At 47.4% G+C, this 22,117-nt stretch overlaps 8 protein-coding genes; 5 read left to right on the plus strand and 3 right to left on the minus strand.

Moving 5' to 3' along the window:
* Positions 1–377: 377 nt before the first annotated feature.
* FFUJ_11261 (probable urease) lies at positions 378–3,409 on the plus strand (the record flags this gene model as incomplete). XM_023570138.1 has 11 exons in its annotated part: positions 378–398; positions 451–537; positions 590–616; positions 669–1,046; positions 1,101–1,885; positions 1,935–2,150; positions 2,206–2,881; positions 2,932–2,948; positions 2,998–3,040; positions 3,091–3,273; positions 3,329–3,409. The coding sequence occupies 11 exons, from the start codon at positions 378–380 to the stop codon at positions 3,407–3,409; spliced, it is 2,514 nt and encodes an 837-aa protein (XP_023438092.1).
* Positions 3,410–3,769: 360 nt separating this feature from the next.
* Positions 3,770–6,096, plus strand: FFUJ_14935 (uncharacterized protein; the record flags this gene model as incomplete). XM_023570139.1 has 4 exons in its annotated part: positions 3,770–4,497; positions 4,550–5,227; positions 5,283–5,791; positions 5,852–6,096. The coding sequence occupies 4 exons, from the start codon at positions 3,770–3,772 to the stop codon at positions 6,094–6,096; spliced, it is 2,160 nt and encodes a 719-aa protein (XP_023438093.1).
* A 1,970-nt stretch (positions 6,097–8,066) lies between these two features.
* Positions 8,067–8,402, plus strand: FFUJ_11262 (uncharacterized protein; the record flags this gene model as incomplete). Its single annotated transcript, XM_023570140.1, has 1 exon — positions 8,067–8,402. One exon carries the CDS (start codon positions 8,067–8,069, stop codon positions 8,400–8,402), a length of 336 nt encoding a protein of 111 aa, XP_023437294.1.
* Positions 8,403–9,785: 1,383 nt separating this feature from the next.
* Positions 9,786–12,124, plus strand: FFUJ_11263 (uncharacterized protein; the record flags this gene model as incomplete). XM_023570142.1 has 2 exons in its annotated part: positions 9,786–11,274; positions 11,328–12,124. 2 exons carry the CDS (start codon positions 9,786–9,788, stop codon positions 12,122–12,124), a joined length of 2,286 nt encoding a protein of 761 aa, XP_023437295.1.
* A 325-nt stretch (positions 12,125–12,449) lies between these two features.
* Positions 12,450–14,034, minus strand: FFUJ_11264 (uncharacterized protein; the record flags this gene model as incomplete). XM_023570143.1 has 3 exons in its annotated part: positions 12,450–12,476; positions 12,526–12,792; positions 12,838–14,034. The coding sequence occupies 3 exons, from the start codon at positions 14,032–14,034 to the stop codon at positions 12,450–12,452; spliced, it is 1,491 nt and encodes a 496-aa protein (XP_023438103.1).
* Positions 14,035–16,182: 2,148 nt separating this feature from the next.
* On the plus strand, positions 16,183–17,382 carry FFUJ_11265 (uncharacterized protein; the record flags this gene model as incomplete). XM_023570144.1 has 3 exons in its annotated part: positions 16,183–16,230; positions 16,557–16,944; positions 17,003–17,382. 3 exons carry the CDS (start codon positions 16,183–16,185, stop codon positions 17,380–17,382), a joined length of 816 nt encoding a protein of 271 aa, XP_023437296.1.
* Positions 17,383–18,639: 1,257 nt separating this feature from the next.
* On the minus strand, positions 18,640–19,677 carry FFUJ_11266 (uncharacterized protein; the record flags this gene model as incomplete). The annotated part of the gene is made up of 1 exon (XM_023570145.1): positions 18,640–19,677. One exon carries the CDS (start codon positions 19,675–19,677, stop codon positions 18,640–18,642), a length of 1,038 nt encoding a protein of 345 aa, XP_023437297.1.
* Positions 19,678–20,424: 747 nt separating this feature from the next.
* On the minus strand, positions 20,425–21,440 carry FFUJ_11267 (uncharacterized protein; the record flags this gene model as incomplete). XM_023570146.1 has 4 exons in its annotated part: positions 20,425–20,787; positions 20,843–20,892; positions 21,016–21,256; positions 21,312–21,440. The coding sequence occupies 4 exons, from the start codon at positions 21,438–21,440 to the stop codon at positions 20,425–20,427; spliced, it is 783 nt and encodes a 260-aa protein (XP_023437298.1).
* Positions 21,441–22,117: the final 677 nt, after the last annotated feature.

A 22,117-nucleotide genomic window follows, 5' to 3' on the forward strand; every position in this document is an offset into this window, starting at 1 on the left:
TGAGCTGTGCTTCCGGCAGGCCCAATACCTGGGCTGCGTGCACTAAAACATCCGCTAACTCATTATGTCACAGTGGAGAGGCCCATAAACCACGGCGAAATCGAGGTTAGTTCAGCCTTCTCAATTTCGGCGCCATTTCGCCGAAAGTCTTGACCTCGCTCGCTACAATTGTCAAGTTTCCATGGAATAGCATTCATTTCGCCGAGTCCACAATCATCAATTGAATCATAGATTTAGCTGTAGTGTAATGTAAATGTTCTATATAATCATAGAGACCAGGGTTTCTGAACACAACACCCAGGCAATCAAGATACCTTTTCAACTCTACCACTAAATAATATTTACTCAGCTATCCTGCACCTTAAGAAACTTACAAAATGCACTATTCGCCTCGCGAGGTACATTATACTCTGCCCATATGCATCATTGATACTGACACCGTGGTTACAGGTTGAGAAGCTTCTCTTTTCTCAGGCCGGTCGTCTTGCACAGAGGCGTCTGGCCCACGGAAAGAAGCTGAATCATCTCGAATCTACTGTAAGTCGAGACATGTCGTGGCTCACAATGAACTAGCTAACTTAAGTCTCAGGCTCTCATCGCTACTGTTCTCCAAGAAGTTAGCTCCATTCACAAATGTACAGTTCTCAATGTACTGACGATGTGATTAGATCATTCATAACGAAGATTACTCTGTCGCGGATCTCATGAAACTCGGCAAGGGGATTTTGGGTCGACGACATGTCCACCCTTCTGTCGTGGGCACGCTCAAGCAGATGCAGGTTGAAGGAACCTTGAAGACGGGAACTCACTTGATCACTATTCACGACCCAATTAGCACTGATGATGGTGACTTGAAGATGGCTCTGTATGGAAGCTCCCTCCCAGTTCCTTCTCACGACTTGTTCCCCGCTACTAATGAATCGGATTTCCATCCGTTGGCCATGCCAGGCGCGATTCATCCAGCGGACACTGGAGACATCATTCTCAATCCAGGCCGCGACCGAGTCAGACTCACCGTCACGAACAAGGGCACTCGAGCTGTCCATGTGGGTTATTATACGTCTACATACACTATCTATCATGCTAACGTGATATCTCAGATCGGCTCTCACTTTCACTTCATGGAAACAAACCCTGATCTCGACTTCGACCGCGAGAAAGCCTACGGCTATCACCTCGATCTTCCGGCTGGAGAGTTTCTGCGCTTTGAACCGAAGGAACCGAAGACAGTGACTCTCGTTCAAATTGGAGGTTCTAGGATCATCCAAGGCGGAAGTGGCTACGCCAAAGGTCCTGTCGATCCCAGCAACGTTCAGAAGATCTTACATCAACTGCAACAAGCCGGGTACCGACACTCGCCTGAAGAATCAACGAGACTTGAGACATTTCAGCCTTGCTCGATCAGTAGGGAGAAGTATGCCTCTACATATGGTCCCACGACAGGTGATCTTATCCGTCTGGGCTCAACTGACCTCTGGGTCAAACTCGAGAAAGATTATACGTCTTATGGCGATGAGTGCACGCTAGGCTGCGGAAAGACTATCCGAGATGGCATGGGAGCTGCAAGCGGCCGCTCTGACGCGGATTGTCTTGACTTGGCTGTCATCAACGCCGTCATCATTGACTGGACTGGCATTTTCAAGGCTGACATTGGTGTCAAGAATGGTACCATTGCTGGCATTGGAAAGGCTGGTAACCCAGCAACGATGGATGGTGTTTCTGATAACATGGTAATTGGATCGAACACCGACATCATTGACGCTGGTGGTAAGATCGTCACCGCTGGTGGAATTGACACGCATGTCCACAATATTTGTCCACAGCAGGCATTCGAGGCCATCTCATCCGGCATCACGACACTCTTTGGGGGAGGAACCGGTCCAAGGTATGGTCATAAACTCTTGTGCTAGCGAAAGAAGCACTGACAGATCCAGTACATCTTCTACAGCAGTCAACGGCACCGCGAGTAAGAAGTACATCCGACAAATGATGCAAGCGTGCGACCAACTTCCCCTTAACTTCGGCCTCGTCGGAAAAGGCAGCGACTCTGAAAGGGTCGGTCTTCTCGACCAGATCAAGGCTGGCGTTATCGCGCTGAAGCTGCATGAGGACTTTGGCTGCACGCCTTCAACAATCGACAACTGCTTGGAGTAAGTCATCGACCAGTGATTCTATTGTACCTTGGAACCATGTTGACTGCTATAGCGTCTGCGAAGAACAGGACATCCAATGCCATATCCACACCGACGGTCTCAACGAAGCAGGCTTCCTCGAACACACCGCAGCAATCTTCAAAGGGCGTAGCATTCACGTTTATCATGTTGAAGGCGCGGGAGGAGGCCATGCGCCAGACGTGATCAAGCTAGTCGCCTATCCCAACGTCCTCCCTAGCAGCACGACCCCAACCATGCCTTTTACGACCAACACCATCGACGAGCATATTGACATGGCCGCCAACTGCCATCGCCTGTCAAAGGATAACCCCGATGACGCTTCGTTCCTTAAGAACCGCATCAGGGAGGAGACAATCTCAGCCGAGGATATTCTTCATGACATTGGGGCAATCAGTATCATGTCATCTGACTCGCAAGCTATGGGTCGATCAGCAGAGGTGCTGACATGCACTTGGAAAGCAGCGCATAAGAACAAAGTCCAACGCGGACCATTGGACGAGGACAAAGATACAGGTGCAGATAACTACCGCGTCAAGCGGTATATCAGCAAGTATACCATCAATCCTGCGATCACCCAAGGAATAAGCCACGCCGTTGGTAGTGTTGAGGCTGGGAAACTGGCCGACCTGGTAATCTGGGACCCCGCTGAGTTTGGAACCAAGCCTTTCCAGGTTTTGAAGAAGGGTTTCATTACATATGTACAAATGGTGAGTTTATTTATCCTAACACTGGTAATAGCTACTAACATGTCTCATAGGGTGACCCCAACGGAGCGTGAGACTTTCCCTCCCCTCATCATGGTTAAATACTAATTCCATCACAGCGTAGCAGACGTCGAACCTTTGATCGGTCGACCGATGTATGGAGTAAGTACTGCTGCAATCATTCATTTGAACAATCTCTGACTCACTGCCAGGCTCTACATCCCGAATCGAGTGTTATGTTTGTATCACAAGCAAGCATCGCAAAAGGCGGCGACGTTCATTCGTATGGCCTCAGGAAACAGATTGAGATTGTTAAGAACTGCCGAACTGTAAAGAAGCGTGATCTCAAGTATAACAGCGCGACACCAAAGGTTGAGGTAGACCCTGAGACTCTGGTAAGCTCTATATCTGTAGATAGCAATGGACGAATATCAACTGATTATTTCATAGGTTGTTACTTGCGATGGAAAGGAACTCAGGTCTGAGCCGGCGAGCTCTCTGCCTCTGACGAGACAATCGTTCTTGTATTAGATAGTTACGAAAGTACTCATAGCACAGACTTTGTTAAGGATTAGGTAATCAGTTCTTTCTACAATATTATTACAAGCTCCATAGACTGCTGTATCTTGTGGTTAAAGGTTTCTCTCGTGTTGAAGTAGTAGAGTAAGTGAGCTTCTGTGTTGAGGTTAGTGATCGTGTAAGACTAAACCTTTGAGGTGTAGCGGCTCGCTTGGCCTAGGCTACCCCAAACAAGGCACTGACATACTGCGTCATAGGCGAAGTTAACTGTGACTCAGCACTGTCAGCTTGTAAAATTTTCCCAGTCATGCAATAGTCTAACAGCCATAGTACCCGTCTATCAACTCTAGATGCCGAACTTTGGGCGTCGAGATGGATAACAGTGAGGCAGATGACAGCGGTGCCCACAACGAACCTGGCACGCGCACCTATAGACTTCATAACAGACGTCGGCCTTGTGACCAATGTCGAGCCCGCAAAGTTAGGTGTCAAACTGAGGATGGCAATCCGCCGTGTCGAAGGTGCGCGCAAACAGAGACTGCGTGTACTTTTGTAGGACGATCAAGACGCACGACTCGGCAGAACAGAACTCGATCTATGTCAAGTAGTGCTCATTCACCAACTGTCAACCCTGCCTCCCACGATACCACCTTCGATCTTGATGACTCCTTCGAGACGGGAGATATTCAAGCTCAACACACCACCTCCCATGAACCAACCATTTTCGCAGCAACCACACCCGTTTTATCCCACCAGAGCCAGGTCCCGTATCATCAGGCCCCTACCCTTGGCAGTGTCGCCACTACAACCCAATTACAGTTCTCCAAATCCCTTGACGACACCAACGGCTCGACATCCATTCTGTTGGGAGCGTCTTCTGAGTCTGACCCTTGGTTACTCCGCCACTGCCAATTCGATGAGTACGGACTGAGGAGCTTCTATGGTTTGCAGTTCAGAAATATTGGTGGAGTTCCCAATAGGCAGAAGATTCCAGTGCACTTCATCGTGAGACAGGATGAGACGAATATGATAGGCTCATCACTAAGGACCAGGCTGAACGACCTTATACCAGTGTCTTGGGGATTAAGGCTCATCAGATTGTAAGCTATGGCAATGGTAGCTTTTAGGATGAAGACTGACCGGCTGAAACAGGTTCTATAAACATGTTTACCCAATAATGCCGATTATATCTTCGACTTACTTTACCCAAGAACTGCTCAGCGATTCATACCCTGCGCCCAGTGTATTTGATCATGTACCTTGCCACTTACTCGGCGCCATGTATGGCCTTGCAATGCCCTTCGCTAGAAACGATGATCATCTCTCCATCGTCGACATCCACAACCAACTCCCTTGTGAGGCCGTCTGGAGTCTCGTCTATGAAAGTACACAGGAAGAAATCCGCCGTCCTCGATTGTCTGTCTTGCAAGCGGGCCTTTTCTACCTACATGGGATCAGCCAGGGCCACCAACCGCTTTCGACTGCGCCAGATGCCTTCAAGTGGTCATGGCTGGGTAGTCTTATCGGCATGGCTCAGAATCTCGGCCTGCATCTTGAGACCCGAATGTGCGCCATTCCGACTGAAGAGAAGCAACTGCGTGCCCGGCTGTGGTGGGCTTTATATACGGAGGACAAGTGGCTCTCGCTTCTAATGGGTCGACCACCTTACATATCCCACAATGAATGGGATGTTGCCCAGTTGGAAGAAACGGACTTCAGCATTCCGAGCAGTATTCCTTTTACGGATGTTCCGCACGCTGAGTTAACGAGACCGTTCAGAGATATAGCCCGCCTCTCAGTAATCGCAAGTTCGGTACAGGCATCTTTTTAGTACGTGACTCGAGTCTACACTTGGTGACTGTACACACGCTGACCGCCCCTGTAGTTCGCTGAAGGCATCTCAGCGGCTCTCCGAGAACTTATCGCTCTCCATTCAGACAGCGCAGCCCATCTTTGAGCAACTGAGCCTATGGCGTGCTTCCGTCCTGGCCCCAGAGTCCCCAACGATAACAACTAACAATGGCATGCTCAACGATAAGGCATCGTACCCCGCGACGATACTAGTTGCACACACAACACTGGTTACATATGTTTGGAGAGCGCTTCTCCGACCGATTGTGCCATCGGCTGTCCCGCCAATTATCGTGGACTATCAACAGCTTGCAGAAGCCTCTCTGTTTATGGAACTCCAGTCGCATGATATCGAGAACCTTTGCTGGGATCTACCAGATCTATCTCATCTCGAGTTGCCGCTGAGGAGCAGCATTGACGGTACGGGTTCACATGATGCAGTTATCCAGAATCTTCACCAGTCTTCTCTGGCCTGGGCAACCAGCCTGTCAAGTCTTGTGAAAAACCTCTCCCCAGCTCGCTTTCACGAATTTTGGTACTCCTGTAAGTAACAGCGAAGTTCTGCTTTATCAGTAATGTAAATATCTCCTAACAATTATCAAGGGTCGAATGTCTGCTTCGCCGTAATGTCAAGCTTTGCCCTGGTTGTCTTCATTCAATCGCCGACGCAGGAAGCAGCACCAAGATCACGGGATATGCTGGTCGCTTGGCGCCAGATTGTGAGGGACCAAAGTAAGGTCTCTCCACTGTTACTGCCAACGTTGGCGCGAATTGATGGATATTTTGCCGCTGGTTTTTCTGACGTCTTTTCACTACCGGCTCATGTCAAAGCGGCACTCCGGCCTTAACTTCGGCGAAGTTGGCTACGTCACTTTTTCGGCGAAAGTGACCTCACGGCAAGCCCCACCACCTTACCCTACGTTGATCCAAAACTCCAGCATGATCAAGCTTAGTATATAACTTGAAATATGTGTTACGCTTACTTGAAGAATTATTTAATGTCGCAACTCACATCAAGATAAAGAGATATGGATCGATACGTGGATTTCCAAGCTTCCCGCATCCCCCAATCATCGCCTCGGGCCCAATGCCGATGTGTTGGCTGTGGTTTCACAGGGACACGAACAACTCAAACATCCAACGACCAACCTCCTTCATACGCAGAAGCTATTGAATATCCCCGACGAAGGAACTCTCAGCATCGCAACGAAAATAATAAGAAGAGAGACTTCAAAAAAAGTATTATTTCTCGAATTTTCCATCTCAAGTAATAAGTACGTCGCTTTTTCCTAAGCATGTCTTCTTTCATCCCCCCAAGACTTGCAAGCTGACATGAACCCTGCCTCAGCTTGCTTTAATTGCTGATCTCTTCCCCAACTGTCCACAGTGTAATATTATCATGACCTGCTGACTTTTTAAAATCGTGTTCAGCTCTGTTCAAACGGCTTGGATTTCTCCATTAGTTTTATGGGCGCTTAAAAAGGGTGCATGCGGACGTGTCACTCATTTCCCGCAAGTGACAATGTCGGCTGCGACCAAGTTGCATTTCAGCTGTAATGCAGAACTGACAATATTGATTTCTATCTATCCAAAGATCATTCACAATACAGAACAGTCTCCTAAACCGTGCCTCAGCTGCCCAGTACCTGCGGAGTCGTATTTTGTCAAACAGAGTGTACTCAATGATACTTGTAGTAGCCAGGTACAGGCCGCCTGTCAATACCAATTCTGGTTAACCTTTGACATCTCCACTATGGTGTTCCTAGTTATCAGGTTTTTCCAAAGTCCCAAAGTCCATATCGGGGATCCCTACATCGCTGAAGTCCAATAATAGGACACTGTTACCTATCAGTAGCCTGAAGAGGGTGATTCACGTGGCTAATACTGAATTCCTATGCAAAACTGCGCCTTTTATTTATACCAATTATTTAACTGCCGAGCCACACTAACATAAGTGCCAAGCGGAAAGTTTACATCTCACCTTGTCTTGCATATTAAGACAGAAAAGGCAGGTCCTAATAATATCAGATCTCACTATCACCCGACACGCTCCTGAGGCTACCTAGTCTATAAATCTAGTATATTAAACAAGAGAATAACACTATACTCCCTTATTAATTATCAAGCTTAAAGGTATCCTTATTTTCGAGTAAGCTATTTAGTGTAAAAATAGAAATTAAAGAAAGATTACTTCCCTGCAGCAGTCCAGAGAGTACCTTCAGTGATAGTCATGTATAATTATGGATGCTTTCCCGGACGCTTTAATCATCCCTAGCCAGGAACTCTAAGCCGGTGGAGAAGTCCCATCATGATCTGATGATATGATCCTACAACTGTGAGACACCCAAGGCCAACATACATCCAAGAGAACATCTCGCTACCGTGTAGAGAGATTTGTGGCTAGCTGATGAGAAAAGCTCCATCCTGCTTGCTGCGAATCTCAAGCAGAGTATGCTTCTTGAAACCGAAAGTGTGGCTGCCTGAAAATGTGACACGCTTGATCGGCTGAAAATCCCAATTAGATCCCACTTCGTAGATCTTACTTGGTGTATACAGATGTGTGGTTAGCTGAAAAAGGCCGCTGCGACTTGTAAGTGTAAGCTGATTCACGTGAATCAGTACAGTGAGACATGAAAGACGTCCGCTCATTGTTATATAAGACGAGAGCCATCTGTTCAAAACCCTTCTCTTCTTTTCCTACTCCCCAGAACCACACTCGACTTTTACGAATAAAGCAAACCACTTAAAAGTGTAAGCCTTGTTCTTTCTACCTTGTCACGAAGTTTTAGTGATAGCCTACTGACCAACGAAGCCTACAATGCCCCAAGACGTCTACGTCCGATTTGCGAATGGCCTTGGCGACGGCCAACAGCTCAACATCACCGTGTACTACCAAATGAATGGCTCTGATACAGTCTACCAGAAGTCTATCTCCCTGAACGGGCCCGGCTACGAAGTAGTGCACCTGAACTACATTCAGAGGGTAGTCATGGGAGGCTTGACGGCCAATGTGGGTTTGAACTCATCTGCATTTGATGGGCAGCCGGATGCAGCATACTTCACCACTAGAATGTCTGATGCTTCGGATGGGCGCCACTATCGCTTGCAATGGGAGAGTGGTGGAGTCTCTCGAGAGACATGGTACTATCAGTAGTGGTGATGATTGAGATTGCTTGGAGCTGTTGTGTATTGGCTCAGGCTAACAGCGGTGGATCTCAAACCTGGGCATAGTGCGATCTCTTGGAATAACTGGCCACTTGTTCTTATCTCTGTCCTTACTGTTAAGTCATAAGCTACTTAGCTTTAGTAGCTACCTGCAGATTTAAGGTAGTATCCATTCTTTTAATATAAGTATTTATTTATATACTGAGTCTTTTTCTTATTCCTCTGTTACTCAATAGGAGTAATAGACTCTGGGTATACTATGACTACGCTTTATTTGGTGGTCTGGAATCTAAAATTAGCGAATTTACTGTTCTCAACAAAAGGGAGCAGATGTCCTTTCGTTGCTTGAGATACCCTTGTTAGCCTTTTGAAGGTTTCAGGATAGTTACTAATACTATTTTGAAGCAGCTTAACTACAGCTATTTAACTATCCGTGGCAGGCGCGTTAAACATGTTATTGACCCTGTATCTCCGTTGGCCAAATATCTCCTGCTCTGAGACTCTGCTGCCTAGATGGCTCAGTTGACTGTCATGTGTTTGGGCCATATTTCGGTCCCTGATATCGTATGTGTCATGCTGATACTGACTGGTTGAACTAGATGGACTGATATAGACTCACCTTTGTCCTGCGATAGCTAGATTTGCAGATTAATACTGTGAAAAGCGGACTCTTCCTTCTTTCAGAAGGCTCCATCCTTGTGTGGCCAGCGCAAGGTCTTTAAGGCTGCTCCACGGCTCTCAGACCTGCCCCATTTGCATGCATATCTGCATCAGTGCTATAGGCAACTTTCAGTAAAGTAAATAAACTCCAAAGGCCTTTTTCTTTAATTATTTTACAGATAAATAGAGAGACTGACTGATTGGTTCACTGACTGGTTCACTGACTGATTGAACTGTTGTGTTCAATGGAAGGGGGTATGCCTATCGTCGCGGGGTTGCATCAGACGCGGCTTAAATGATATGGGCCGCCATTACCTTGACGTAGTAAGCAAAGAGGCAACGGATCTAAACTATTCTCATCAAGCCTCATTGTAGAAAAACTGTTGGTACCAGGATGTAAGGATAACTCATTATTGGTCGGTTTGCAGTATCCTTGTCTGTTGCTATTTTGATTGGACATGGGCGGGATCAGGCTGTCACATCAAAAGAAAAAATAAATAAACCGCTTCTCCCCCTTTCTTCTTTTCATCTACTGGCATGTGTCGTGGACAATTGACTCTGTCGATAAATGGCCCATTGCCATGTCGCTCACTGTCTAAAGCGCCGTTGACTACCTGCACGCTATTGTCTCGCTGACTGAGACACTAAGCGACCCCCGGTTACTGGCGAACCCAGCGCTGCGTAGCGTGAACTATCCCCAAAACCGCCTGAAATGGAGGATCATCCAGTTCAGCCCGCGGACCGAATCCCCGCACTTCAGGAATATTTTGCACGATGGAGAGCCCAAACTCATCCCGGGAAATCACCAGAGGAAGAGTTTCAAGAAAACATCAAAATAGCCCAAGATTCGTTCAACAGTCTTACCCACTCGTCACAAAACTCATTCGACAAGTTCGATGAGATTATGAGCTGCGGAGCTCGAATCAAAGAGCTTATGGCGTTACACAAAGATACTAGGGAACAAAAGGAGCGCGAATATCAGCAAAGGCTTTGGGAACTGCAGATTGCCTCGGTGAATGAACATCTAGACCTCTTTGGTCCTGAACTTGGTAAATGGCTCTGCGAGAATTGGTGCGACCGGGTCGGTCACGCTCTTCCTACTACTACTACTGCTGCTGCTCAGTCAGACACTGTACCAGGCGCCGTCGATACCCACCAACCCGAAGATACAACTGCCTCGGGTTTCGCTCCTACTCAAGACCCTCTCGCCCAGCCGACAAGCACGAACAACTCCGTACCTAGCCCTCCCATCGCCGAAAATGCAATCCAGCCGACCGGTCGCCCGAACGAACTGCACAGAATCGAACAGAACACCTTATCAGGTCCCAAAAAGAGACCGATCGACTCCCACAGATCCCCCGAATCTCGTCCGACCCGTCCAATGAAGCGCATTCGATCGGATGCAGCACAAGAGCCTCTTACGGGCGACAGAACCATTGAGTTCGACCAAGTCTACCAAAACGGCCACGCCGAGCCCAAGTATGTCATCGTCAAGCATGACAATTTCTGGTATATCCTCGAGTGTAAGAAACACAAGCTGCATTTCAACAATCATCCCATTCGCGGTGCCCAGAAGCACCTTCGAGGCAAGAAGCATAACCAGACTTCTGTCAACTTTGACGAAGCCATTCGCGCTCTCGGAACTCGTGTTCTTAACTGCACTGACGAAAACGTTGCTGAAAACAATGAGGTTGCGCAAAGACCTTCTTACTCTGAGATGGGTCGGCCTGTCAATAGTCTTTCTCCCTCAGTTGCTCACAGCGTTCCCACGCGGAGTAACCAGAACCTGACCGTGATTGACCCCAAGCCTGGCGAGGTGTACACAACCTATTGGAGTGAGACAAAGAAATTCTTTGCCATTCTGGTTCTGCCTTGGCATAATGTCGGACATCTTGGTAAAGATTTATCGCTTACAGTCAAGGACACTGAGCTCATCAGAAAAGTCCCATCCTGTTATCAATATAACCATGTCGACGAGTCATACGAATGGGCTCCACCCTACCGCCCTGATGGACAGCACTACCCGAAGAGGAAATATCCCATTATGTATTTTGATGCGTCTGTGTTTCCAGGGCAATGTCATGTTTTTTGGGTTGCTGCACGCGACTTTCACTTATACGATCCTCAGGTTGCTACCACCCCGTTCAAAGACATCGTGGATAGCTATATTGCATCAAAACACAATAGTAGTGATCAAGCAGGTAAGTCGTGGTGAGTGAGCTATCTGGACCCGACTAATCGTCTCTCTATTCAGTCTCTCACATCAACGCTGGACAAGGGAGCCTCAGCGATGACCAACCGACGGCCGAGATATTCCCCCGCGAAGGACAGTTTACAGGCGTCCCCGGTCGAGAGATCATTGTCATTGATGATGAAAGCGATGATGAAGCAGGATGTGCTGAGCCATTGCCTGATACACCCGCCGGGGCGCGCGTTCCCAAGACCGAGCCTCGAGAGGAACCTATGACGTTAGGTAATGCCCAGCAAGATGCAAGCCCTAATCACGGCAATGGGTATTCACAACAGCCGTGGAATTCTGCGTTATCGGATCATAGTCAACAACGAGTGAATGATAATGTGGACTCACATGACGACTTGATCGACTCGGCAGAGTACCGTCCGCGTTTAGCCCACGGTAGTCAAACAGACTCTATCCTGCTAAAGCCCAATCATACGCAGCAACATGATGGCATATCTGAGTCTCAAGTACTAACCGGAGACGCCTCTTCAAATCCTTCATTTCCTATGCAACCCCAGGCGACAGCTGTTGGTGACGCTCCAGTATCTCAATGGCCTCCGACGCAACAGCACGAACCGAGCATCACGAATTTCCATTCCCATCAGCTACCCCGATCAGCGACTACTGAGACCCGCGCCCCTGAAGCCATCATGGCCCAGCTGTCTCATAACCAGAACCCAACAGATAGCTCCCAGGCCCAAGCAACGGGATTGTACGATTACTTGAACCAAGCGCCAAGTGAATTATCGCAATGCCGAATTGATAACGGTCGCCTTAAATGGCTCGCTCCCAAGACCACTGGTGGGATCTAGGAAACAGATGGACATGTGTCAACGTCGAGGGTTTGAGGCACGGATGCAGGGCCCCATCCAAGGTAGCGACAGCCTGACACTGAACATATACCATATTGTAATTCCCTCACTGTTAGTATATTAGTATACTTCCCCTTCCTTATAAACTTTTATTTATAGTAATCTTTTAAAACTTATATATATAATAATTATATAAAGAGATAAAGTAATTAGGACTTTCTATTCTCGCTTACCCTCTTAGCCTCCTTCTGCCCACTGCATTTAACTACTAAGATGCTTCTTGTTCCTCTTCTATACCTTCTCGAAGGATCTCGATCTGCTTTTTTTATCTCGACCCAGAGCTCCAGTCTGTCTAGTTCACCATTATCAGAGGCTAGGTCAGCTCCAAACTCATCACTAACCAAGACCCACGCCTCTGCAGAGACTTCTACTGTTGGCTTCGTCTTTGAACGCCGAGCGATGGCCAACAGGGTTGCTACAAATGCCTCCTGGATGTAAGCAAAGCTGAATTTGTCCGTGATCTCAGCGATGGCCCTGCACAACTTGTCGGGGAACTCGATTTCCTTGTTGGGCTTAAGTTTCTTCTGCCAAAAGTGACAATATGCCTCTCGTTGGTCAATGTTTGGGTCGGGAAAGTAATACTTTCGGTCGAAGCGAGATGGACGTTTCTAAGTTGTTAGCGGGTAGTCCTAGGCCAGGGTTGATATACTTACTGCGATCCCTGGGTCCAAGAGCTCCAGGTGGTTAGTGCTGGCGCTGATAAATATGCCATCGTTCTGCTTTAGGCCGTCGACCTCGTTCAAGAAGTAGCTCCTCACGTCGGGTGTAACGAGAGAATCGATATCTTCAAACACCAAGTAGCATGGCGCAAACTCCCTGGCCTTCTGAAAGATCTCGTAAAGAGAGCCTTGGGGTCCCATCCACGACTCGAGGCTACGCACATACACAGTGGGAACGGGAGGGGCTCTATCGGCCAGCATATGCATTGCAGCCTTGATGCTGATAGTCTTTCCGTTTCCAGGGGGTCCATGGTAGATGATTCCTCGCTTCCATGGTACGCCGAGACCTTCGTATGTCTGCCTCGACTCGAAGAAGGAGATGTGGTCGTTTATGAGCGACTTCTTCATATCCTCGTCTAGGATGACTGCATCCCATGTTGACTTCTGCGCACTCTCCCACAGCTCGCGATCTTTGTGAAAAAAGCCCTGATCGAAGACCCAGACCTCATTATGCAGGTCGCTTCCCCATGAGCCAACAGTGAGAACAAGCTGATCAGCTTTGTAGACATCAGCTGTGAGGATGTAGTAGTTCTTGAGTGCTGGGTAGGAGCTCGACCCATCCCGACCATCGGCCAGATAGACGATGAATTCCGCACCCTCCCATTGGTAGAGGAATTTGCCAAAGATGGGCGCCTCGGCCAAGCCTCCTTTATTGCCATCCATCCGACGGGCGGGTGGCAAGTAAACCGTCCATTCGAGCGATGATGGCAGGTCGCCCTTGTCTTGAATTGGAGTCACGGTAGCGTAGCCGGCGCCTGCGAAAGCCAGTAAGTTGCAAGGGCTTCCGATATCGCCGTCCTGTGGGACTACAACAAGGTTGAGCTCAGGGTATTGCTTCTTGAGAGCTGCGGTGAAGACAAGATCAGTGTTGATTCGCTTGCCGTTCGAGTGCTCAAAGTAGGAACTGGTTGCGCCATCACCATCTGGGACGGGTCGCAGAGATCTAAACGGTAGAGCCTGCGAAGAAGTAGGCTTCGAGATGGTCGATTCAGGGTTTGCACGGCAAGGAGAAGTATGCTCATGTCTCTGAGCGTCAGGCATTTTGTGAGTGGAGAGCCTCGTAGTCGGGTTCTGGAGAGGGCGTTGCTGAGTTGAGGAGCTTGGAAGAGCTGAAGTTCGGCGGCTACTCATCTTGCTGCTTCGGGATTTCAGGTGGAAATTCCTAATGTTTGTATTATAATGACTGCGATTGGCAGTTCCGATGGTGCTGATGAAGGAGTTGAGATAGACTACAGACGTGGTTGCCTGGAAAAAGAGGGGAAGCTCGAACAATCATGACGCTGCGCCCCAATACCGACAGGGATTGTAATCCGCTAGTCCGTCAAATTGTCTACGCCTATGCTGCGCCTCTATTAGTAACACAAGACTGAGGATGGAGGAGTATGTGGAACTGGAAGTAGTAAAATGAAAGCCAAAGATACAAGGTCACATGTATAACTAAGGCTGTTGTATGTCAGAGTTGAACTGAACTGACTTACTTTGGCTTGATAAGGAGTTGATTAGAACAACAACGACTCTCGATCGACTGACTCAGAGATCATGTGTTCCGAGCAAGGAGTACGTATGCTTAATGCATTTGGGAGTTATAGCACCTCTTGTGCAGATACGAATGCCAATCTTCGAAGGATGCACTTCAGTCCTCATGCGGCCGACACAAAATAAGGTAAGTAAAAATTCAAAAGTTCTACAAGGCACATGTGCAACAGCACCTTTGAAGATTATGGTTATTTAGCTTGTCAAAGATCCTTGCGGACCCCAATGACCCATTGCCCCTTCAACCAAATCACCTGTATCTCTCGGTCAACTATTAGCACAAAGATGACATGGGACTGAAAGACAACCCCAGAGCTCGCATCTTTCCAAGGTTCCTTGATTGATTCAAGGATCATCTGTGACCGAGGCCAATGCGCCGTTAACTGGAACATTCTTCTTTGTACTCTAGTTCCATATGCCATCATCTTGTGGTGACCATCTAATCGTATACTGCAATATATAGCCATGTGATAAACGTGTCATTATAATGTTCAAATCCCTAGCCTGATAACTGTCGTTCTAATCCATGCGAGCTTAGGCCCTACTCCGACTTATCCTCTCAACTTCATAGCTATGTAAAGCCTATTTCTGACTGGTAGTTGAGCCAGCTGTAGCTTTGGTACTCTCCTTCTGAACCTCAGTATAGTTGATACTGAGCGTGATATCGGCGGGCTGAAACCCAGCAATACTTGAGACTGGACTCCAAGGATCAGATTTCCCATTCTCTGTTGCCCACCGCAGCATCTGGTAGCTTGTGATACCGTGCGTTGATGTTGCTACTTACTGTTGTTAGTTAAAGTATCTTTTGTTGTTTGTCGCTCAAGACTAACCTATCTTGTCCGAGTTCTCCATGATCTTGGCTCCTTTTGTCACAGCAATTGCACGAATATGTTGATGCCTTGTTCAATTGATTCTTCTTTTTAATCTCTCGTTCGACGTTGTGGGTTATTATGAGTAAAGCTTGAGGGTTTGATGCCTGGGATTTGTGTATAAAAGCAGAAGGTTTCGGGTAGAACATAGACTAGGATTATGTGTAGAACTATTAAGAGTTGATGAAGCAGTATCACGCGGCAAGTACGTTTAAATAAGAAGCAATCGACTGATAAGACCAGAGAACATTGAATATAACTAATGCGGTAATCTCTTATGGAAATGACAACCGATGAATGACTTTCTCCTAAGGGCACGTTTTCAGATTGGACGTTCAGTCACCAAGGCAAATTCATCATACCATTTCATGAGAGACTTCAATGGGCACATTTCCCCATTGGATACCCTAGTTTAGCCTCCGAAAGCTCCAGAGTTATCTTTATTGATGTGTCGGTAATTTTGGCCACTTAAAAAAAGTGCCCATACCAACGCATTGATCTTACCTAAGGATCTCTACATGGTTTTCAGGCCTACAATATTGAGAGGGGGGGGGGGGGGAAGGACGCCTATCTTCTCTTGATTGGCTGGACCCCTACCCAGGTCTGCAGACCCTCTTCTGACCGCGCAACTTGTTAGATCTTCTCTTCGAGACGTCATGGTGCAGATAAGGCATACTCAACGTATCTTATCATAGCACCGCCAGGTTTGGGGAAACTGTAAGCATCCAAGTTTGTTAGGCCTAGTGCATGGCGTTCTCAAAAGGGAGTGGCTGGGTTAAACCACCATCGAATCAAAAAACGTGCCCAGGAAGGACTACCCACAATGGAGGATAGAGACAAGTGACAGCGAATCAGAAAACGTGCCCAGTGTCTCAACATGTCATCAGCTGTAGGGCGCTACGGTCGAGCTGAACAGACCTGGCAGGTTTAAGAAACCGCCCACAGCCTCATTCGTTTCCCCCTTCTTTTCCCTCTTTTCTTACCGCCAATTCGCCTCAGTGCGAGCTTCGCGCTTGACTTTCCGTATTCAGCTGCAAACAGGGCTGTGTCTACAACTTCTGGGCTGTTATGAATTGCCGTTTGTTATCACTCTCTATTGAAAATATTGTGTTTTGCTTTCCTGACCTTTTTGCGACGCGGAAACCGTTGCCCAATCTTATCGAATCAATGCTCTCGTGAGCTAGCACAATTTACCCCAACATCTATCGCTGTTGTTAAGGCGCCGGTTGATCCGGCGCACTTAACATACAGAGGAACCACTATGATCATCACCTAGATCACAATGGGCCTGACAACCCCGATCTCGACTGGGAACTCAACATCGTTCCGTCCATAGCAGCCTATCTAGATGAAGAGTTGGAGACCTCCAAACTGCGTGATACTTTGTGCGATAAATCGTCAGGTATTGCCGAATGCGACGTCCCTCTTGGCAATCTAGAAGGCTACGACTCTCCTCAAATGTTGCCAACTTCTCAATCTACTTCTTCTCCTATCCAAGTCACCATTTTCAGTCCCTCTGAGTACGAAACACAATCACCACCATCTTTCTCCCGTAGCCTTTCTGGCACGTCACAATCACCATCGACGCTTGCGAGCGCCAGCAATCCAGCCACTCCGCAACTGTCACTTTCGCGCTACAGTTGCGAGATATGCTCCATGGCTTTCAATCAGCTATCTGCACTAGCCGACCATTATAGAGTTTCGCACTGTCAAAGTATCTCTGGTTCCTCGAAGCCCTATAGCTGCGGAAAGCATAGCTGCCGGTTCAGCCGCCGAGTCGACTTCGAGCGCCACCTGCGGAGCTCGGCGCACTCGCTGGAAAGATACCGATGTCGATGCGGGAAACAGTTTCTTCGACCAGATCGCCTCCGCGCGCATGCTCAGTCGCCAAAGTGCCGCGGCCGCCTTAGCCTGTACGCGTGCTTATGTGGACATGCTGTCGAGAGCTTCCAAGAGCTATCCAGCCACATCGGCACATGTGATAAATCGCGCCCCCCTGGTCGACCCAAGAGGAGACATGAATATAGGAGAGAACATACAACTTTTAGTTGAGAAGAAAGCAACTTTTGAGAAGTGATGCTGCACGACTGCCTTTGTGAAGAACATCCCTGGCTGGATCATTCTACACGAAGTCGAGCAAGCATTTGACGAGTCAGTGCCAGCTTGTTGCAATCCGAAATACACTAGGAACCTATTATCCCGGATTTCACATCGCGCTGCGATTTTGTTAGATGGAGATACCCTCATGCGTCCTTGTACACTATTCACTTTTACCTCTGCGCACTACGACGGACAATAGGCTGCGGCAACGCACTACAATGGATAATAGGCGGTGGTAGATTTGCTGCCCTGGCCTGGTGCTTTTGGGAATGCAACGAATGGAAGGAACATGGAAAGTCCTGTCTTGATACGGAGGATCTAAGCCCAATTGTCACATGATGAATGATCATATCCAGTCAATCTGGTCCTGAGCACTTCGTCTGCTAGAGGTCGTGAAGACCCAGGCAAGTCACTCGCCGATGACTGAACCGACAAATCTTTCAACTTCCAGAAAGACCCAAGAAGCAAGACTTCTTAATCCGAGGAATCCCTTGATGGGATGGCTATGGATACCCTCTTCCGGTTTGAGATCGGTTGAGGTCTGCTACAATGGAAAAGGAAACTATTTCTTTACGCTTGGATATGCTTTTCATGGTTTTGGTATACAATTTGCACCGGATGTTAGCGTGGTGATTCTTATGGTTTTGAGGATCTTGAATTTGTGGGAAAGTATGGGCTAGTTTTGAAGGAAAAGAAGAGTAAGGGAAAGAATGGACAAGGAAAGGAAAGAAAAATATTTTTTTAGTCTGGATACTTGGAGGCTTGGGAAAATCTTTATAGTTATTGCTTCTTTTTGGTAGGAATTGCAATATTTAGTCGTTTGACTTTTTGGACATAGCCTTATGGTTATAAACCTTCTTTATTTATCTTCAAAGACTACAGTTTAAAGTGATGAATTTCTTTCCTAACGTTATTAAATTAGTCTATAGTAAACCGAAACCTTTACTATTATGTATATCTTTTATTAGCTCTAAACATCATTAACTTTGAACTTGATCTATGGGACTTCAACGGAACTGTTAATACTCTTATAGCATCTAAATCCTGTTGACTTCTAATACCAATATCACTGTGAGCTTCCGAAGTCATTCTACTTCCCAAAACACGTTTCTTAAGCCTGAAGCATGCCTTGACAAGCCTTTATGCCATCCCAATACGGATATTAAATACTAGTTTGTCTACATATCCCATAGCCAAATCTTTATTCTTCAATTTACCCTCGCGGTGTTGTTCTTTAAAATCCACTGAACTGAGCGCAGACGCGACTGATACTGTCAGTTTCTCCAGGCCAAACAAGGATAGCATCCAGTGCACCAAGTCCAGAAAGTAAGATCATATATCGCTGCAGGAACAAAGTCTTCTGAGCCCTTAGCTCCTGAGAGATTGATAAACAAGGCAAAAAACCCCGACCGTGGTTTTTCGCAGCCCGATTCTCTGAAATATACTTCGTGCATTTCTCCATGATTGCTGTAAATTTATTCCTCTGGCGATGAAGGTACACTTTGTCGTGCCTAATCATATCCGACAAACTCTCAACGTCAGACGGTGCGGTCCGTTTGCACCGTGCTTCAAGATATTGCTTGAGATCCCAGGAGCTCCATATTGGTCTGAAAGAGGTTATGTGATTGATTCGATGAAGAAAAATAATGTCATCCGGATCGATGTGAAGAAGGAGGCTAAGACCAAACCCTTGTTCAGTTTGAATCGATTTGTCCTGAGGCGATATGTTTTGTGTTTGTTTTCTTTGGAGGTTTCTTTTTCGGCGAGATTGCTGCCGAAGTCGTTCCGACTCTTTCCTTGTTGCCGATGCCTTCTTTGTCCTCTTTGGGGATGCCGGCTCAGTTGATGGCAGGCAACTTGGGCCTTCAGACTTTGCTTCGACAGGATTGCTGCTGTCAGATCTGTCCAGGTTTTCTGCCTTGAAGACAACCACCTCAAGCTGACCCCAAGTGGTGCGAAGAACCGTTCTTCGTGACATCCGTCTGATTGTACGACGGATATGTGCTTCAAGTTTTGGTAATAGACCATGTGTCTGGAATGCTCTCGCTTGGTATCTTGTCTCAACGTCGACTTCGGTCATCGCGACATGGTTCACATCGTAGATATCTCCATGCTTCAAGGATCCCACTTTGCGCCGGATTGAGAAAGTGTCCCCAAGCTGGGTCCCATTGGGAATACTCAAATGGGCTTCCTCCTCGTCGATGATGATTTTGCCTGTGCAATCTGAGACTGAGTCAAGCTCTTCGTCAAATGCCACAACTTGGTTCTCCATTTTTGGGTGAATTGTGAGAGGAGCAAGAAAACAAGTGAGCAATTGGGAGGATTTACAAGGAGGCCGCCCGTCTCAGGTGCGGCTAATGACCGAGATTGTAATTGGGCGACCAGGCTCGCGGGCACTTTTTCTCATCCAACCATTCCCTAACCCCGCGTATTTTCAAACCCCCCTTGCAACGCTGAATTTAAGACCCGCCCCGCTTAACTATTGTCTTGCTGATTGGGAATATTAATATTTCGGCCCTGTTTTGGAGAGCAATTGTCTCGAAGGGGGCTTGGAGAACTGTCTCCGGAGTTGCCATTTTGAAGAAAATCTGAAGTTGAAATGTTGCTGAGGAGAAAAGGGTTGTAGCATGACATGGTATTTGGAATCGTGAGGGGTCAGTCATGCGCTGCTTAAATTATTCGGTGAATTATCTCAGCCAGTTTCACACAATGAGACAACGTTAAGATCAGTCTCGACTGAATATATCGTAGATGACGACTTCGCTTTCCCGTCATTGGTGTACCTTAAATCTCGTCCGATAGATCCAAAGTCAGAGAAAGACATAAGAAATCGGATGGGAAACGGAGGGATATTCTTCGCGGCCTATGAGTCAATTTGGAAAGAACCCAGTAGTACCAGTTTCAATTTTTCACATAAGACTGGTTTGTATATCATAGTGGAAGTGAACAGACTTATCGTGGCATGGTAAGAAGATTATTATAATAACAGTCCCTCTCGATTTACTGAAGTCACAGCATTTTAGTAAATGCGAGGTTGAGCATTCTGGGCGTAAAAATCCTCAAACTGCCAAATCTTATGCCTAGAATCCCACACAGCGGACTTGATTTCCTGACCACGCTGATTAAGACGCTGATACGTAACATCTCTCATGTCGGCGACACCCTTTGAATTCCATAAGCATGGTTCCCCTGAACCGTGGTTGTTTAGGGGCCTGTAGCTGTCAGCCTTCTCGAGCTCCTTCAGAGAGTTGTGCAGCACGGCTCCTCTTGGAGTGTCATGACGACCCCACCAGTTGGGCATGCCTGTATATAATTCCCATCCTCTGTCCTCTTCTTTCTGCGGTTTCGTTGAGTTCTCAGAGAGAAATGCCAGGTAGAGTTTCTCGCATGGTGTTAGTTACATGGTCTCCTGCAAAGAGAGATGGCGAAAGACATACCAATGAGATTCCACATAAAAACCCTGAGAAATGATGAGCCGTAACAGAGCCTGAGGGTGTCATTCATGAATCCCTTGATGACCCAATCTTCTACATTTGCAGCATCACCATGGTAGCCTTGAAAGCGTCGAGTGTATGGCACCAGTTCACTGGGCAGCCAGGGTGTTATTTACCGACAATGTCAACCTCGCGGATCATCCATTCGAGGGCTATGTCGCTCATCTGCAAGTCATCATCTTGAAGAGACTCGTCTAGATTATCGACCTTGGTCCCTCCAAAAATACAATTCCAGAGTCGCCAGATTTTCAATCCTGTCGGGATAGCCGGCCAACCTCCGCCGACGTCACCGTGGTTACCAGGAAACCAGACTTCTCTGATGTCTTCTTTTTCGGTAAGCTCTCTCAGTCTCCTTGACTGTAGTTTCTATGTGTTTGTCCTCGGTGCTCGTTGTCTGGGACTTTTTGATCACGGTCTTGATGTCTTGAGAAAAGAAAGCAGGCTTGAATTTGACACGGTGCTCATCTACAGCCACAGCGTGACAGACGTGGTGTGCTGTTCCTGTTATCTCCACTAGGGCAGGGGTACTTTGCTCAACCATAGCTACAGAGTTGACGCAGTCCCAGAGACCAAGGAAGAAGACTTTGATGTTCCTGTGCTCCGAGGTGGTTTGTCGCAACCCATGACAGTGAAACCATGGCCGAATTGTTAAGTTGACAGTTCGTACTCCAAGATGCGGGCGCAGGGGCTGGCATGTGCTGGCCTTGTCTTGAGAACAAGCGACAGGTTTGATGCACGTGGTTGACACAAAGCTCTCGAACTGCGTGCTGTTTACCTTAAAATCTCAATTCCCCATCAAAATTGGTCACCCTACCATTTGAGGTCTGTCTATGCCAGGTATCCCATATTCTCAACCATTTTTACCTTCAACAAAATTCAACTCCTGCCCTATTGACATCAAGTACTTCAATTCCCAGCCTCACTCCGAGCTTACTTCCAGACTCTACCATTTCCCAGGTACCAACTTGGTGGTCCACCTAAGCTTTGCCTGCGCGCTGAGTCTGACCGCATCTAAGTTGCCAGTCAAATTCTGTCTCTTCCCCAGCTTGATCTCAGCTCCAATTGCCACTTCAGTCATGTCTCAACTTCATCTACCTAACCTCTTATCTTGAACCTCAGCTTAAGTAAGTCTCAATTGCCAGCTCATGTTTGCCTCAACACTTGACTACTCTTAGCTCAGCTATGTATCAGAACCCAGCCTGGCTTTATCTCAGCCCT

The sequence above is a fragment of the Fusarium fujikuroi genome, chromosome FFUJ_chr11, assembly GCF_900079805.1.
Source record: "Fusarium fujikuroi IMI 58289 draft genome, chromosome FFUJ_chr11".
NCBI lineage: Eukaryota > Fungi > Ascomycota > Sordariomycetes > Hypocreales > Nectriaceae > Fusarium > Fusarium fujikuroi.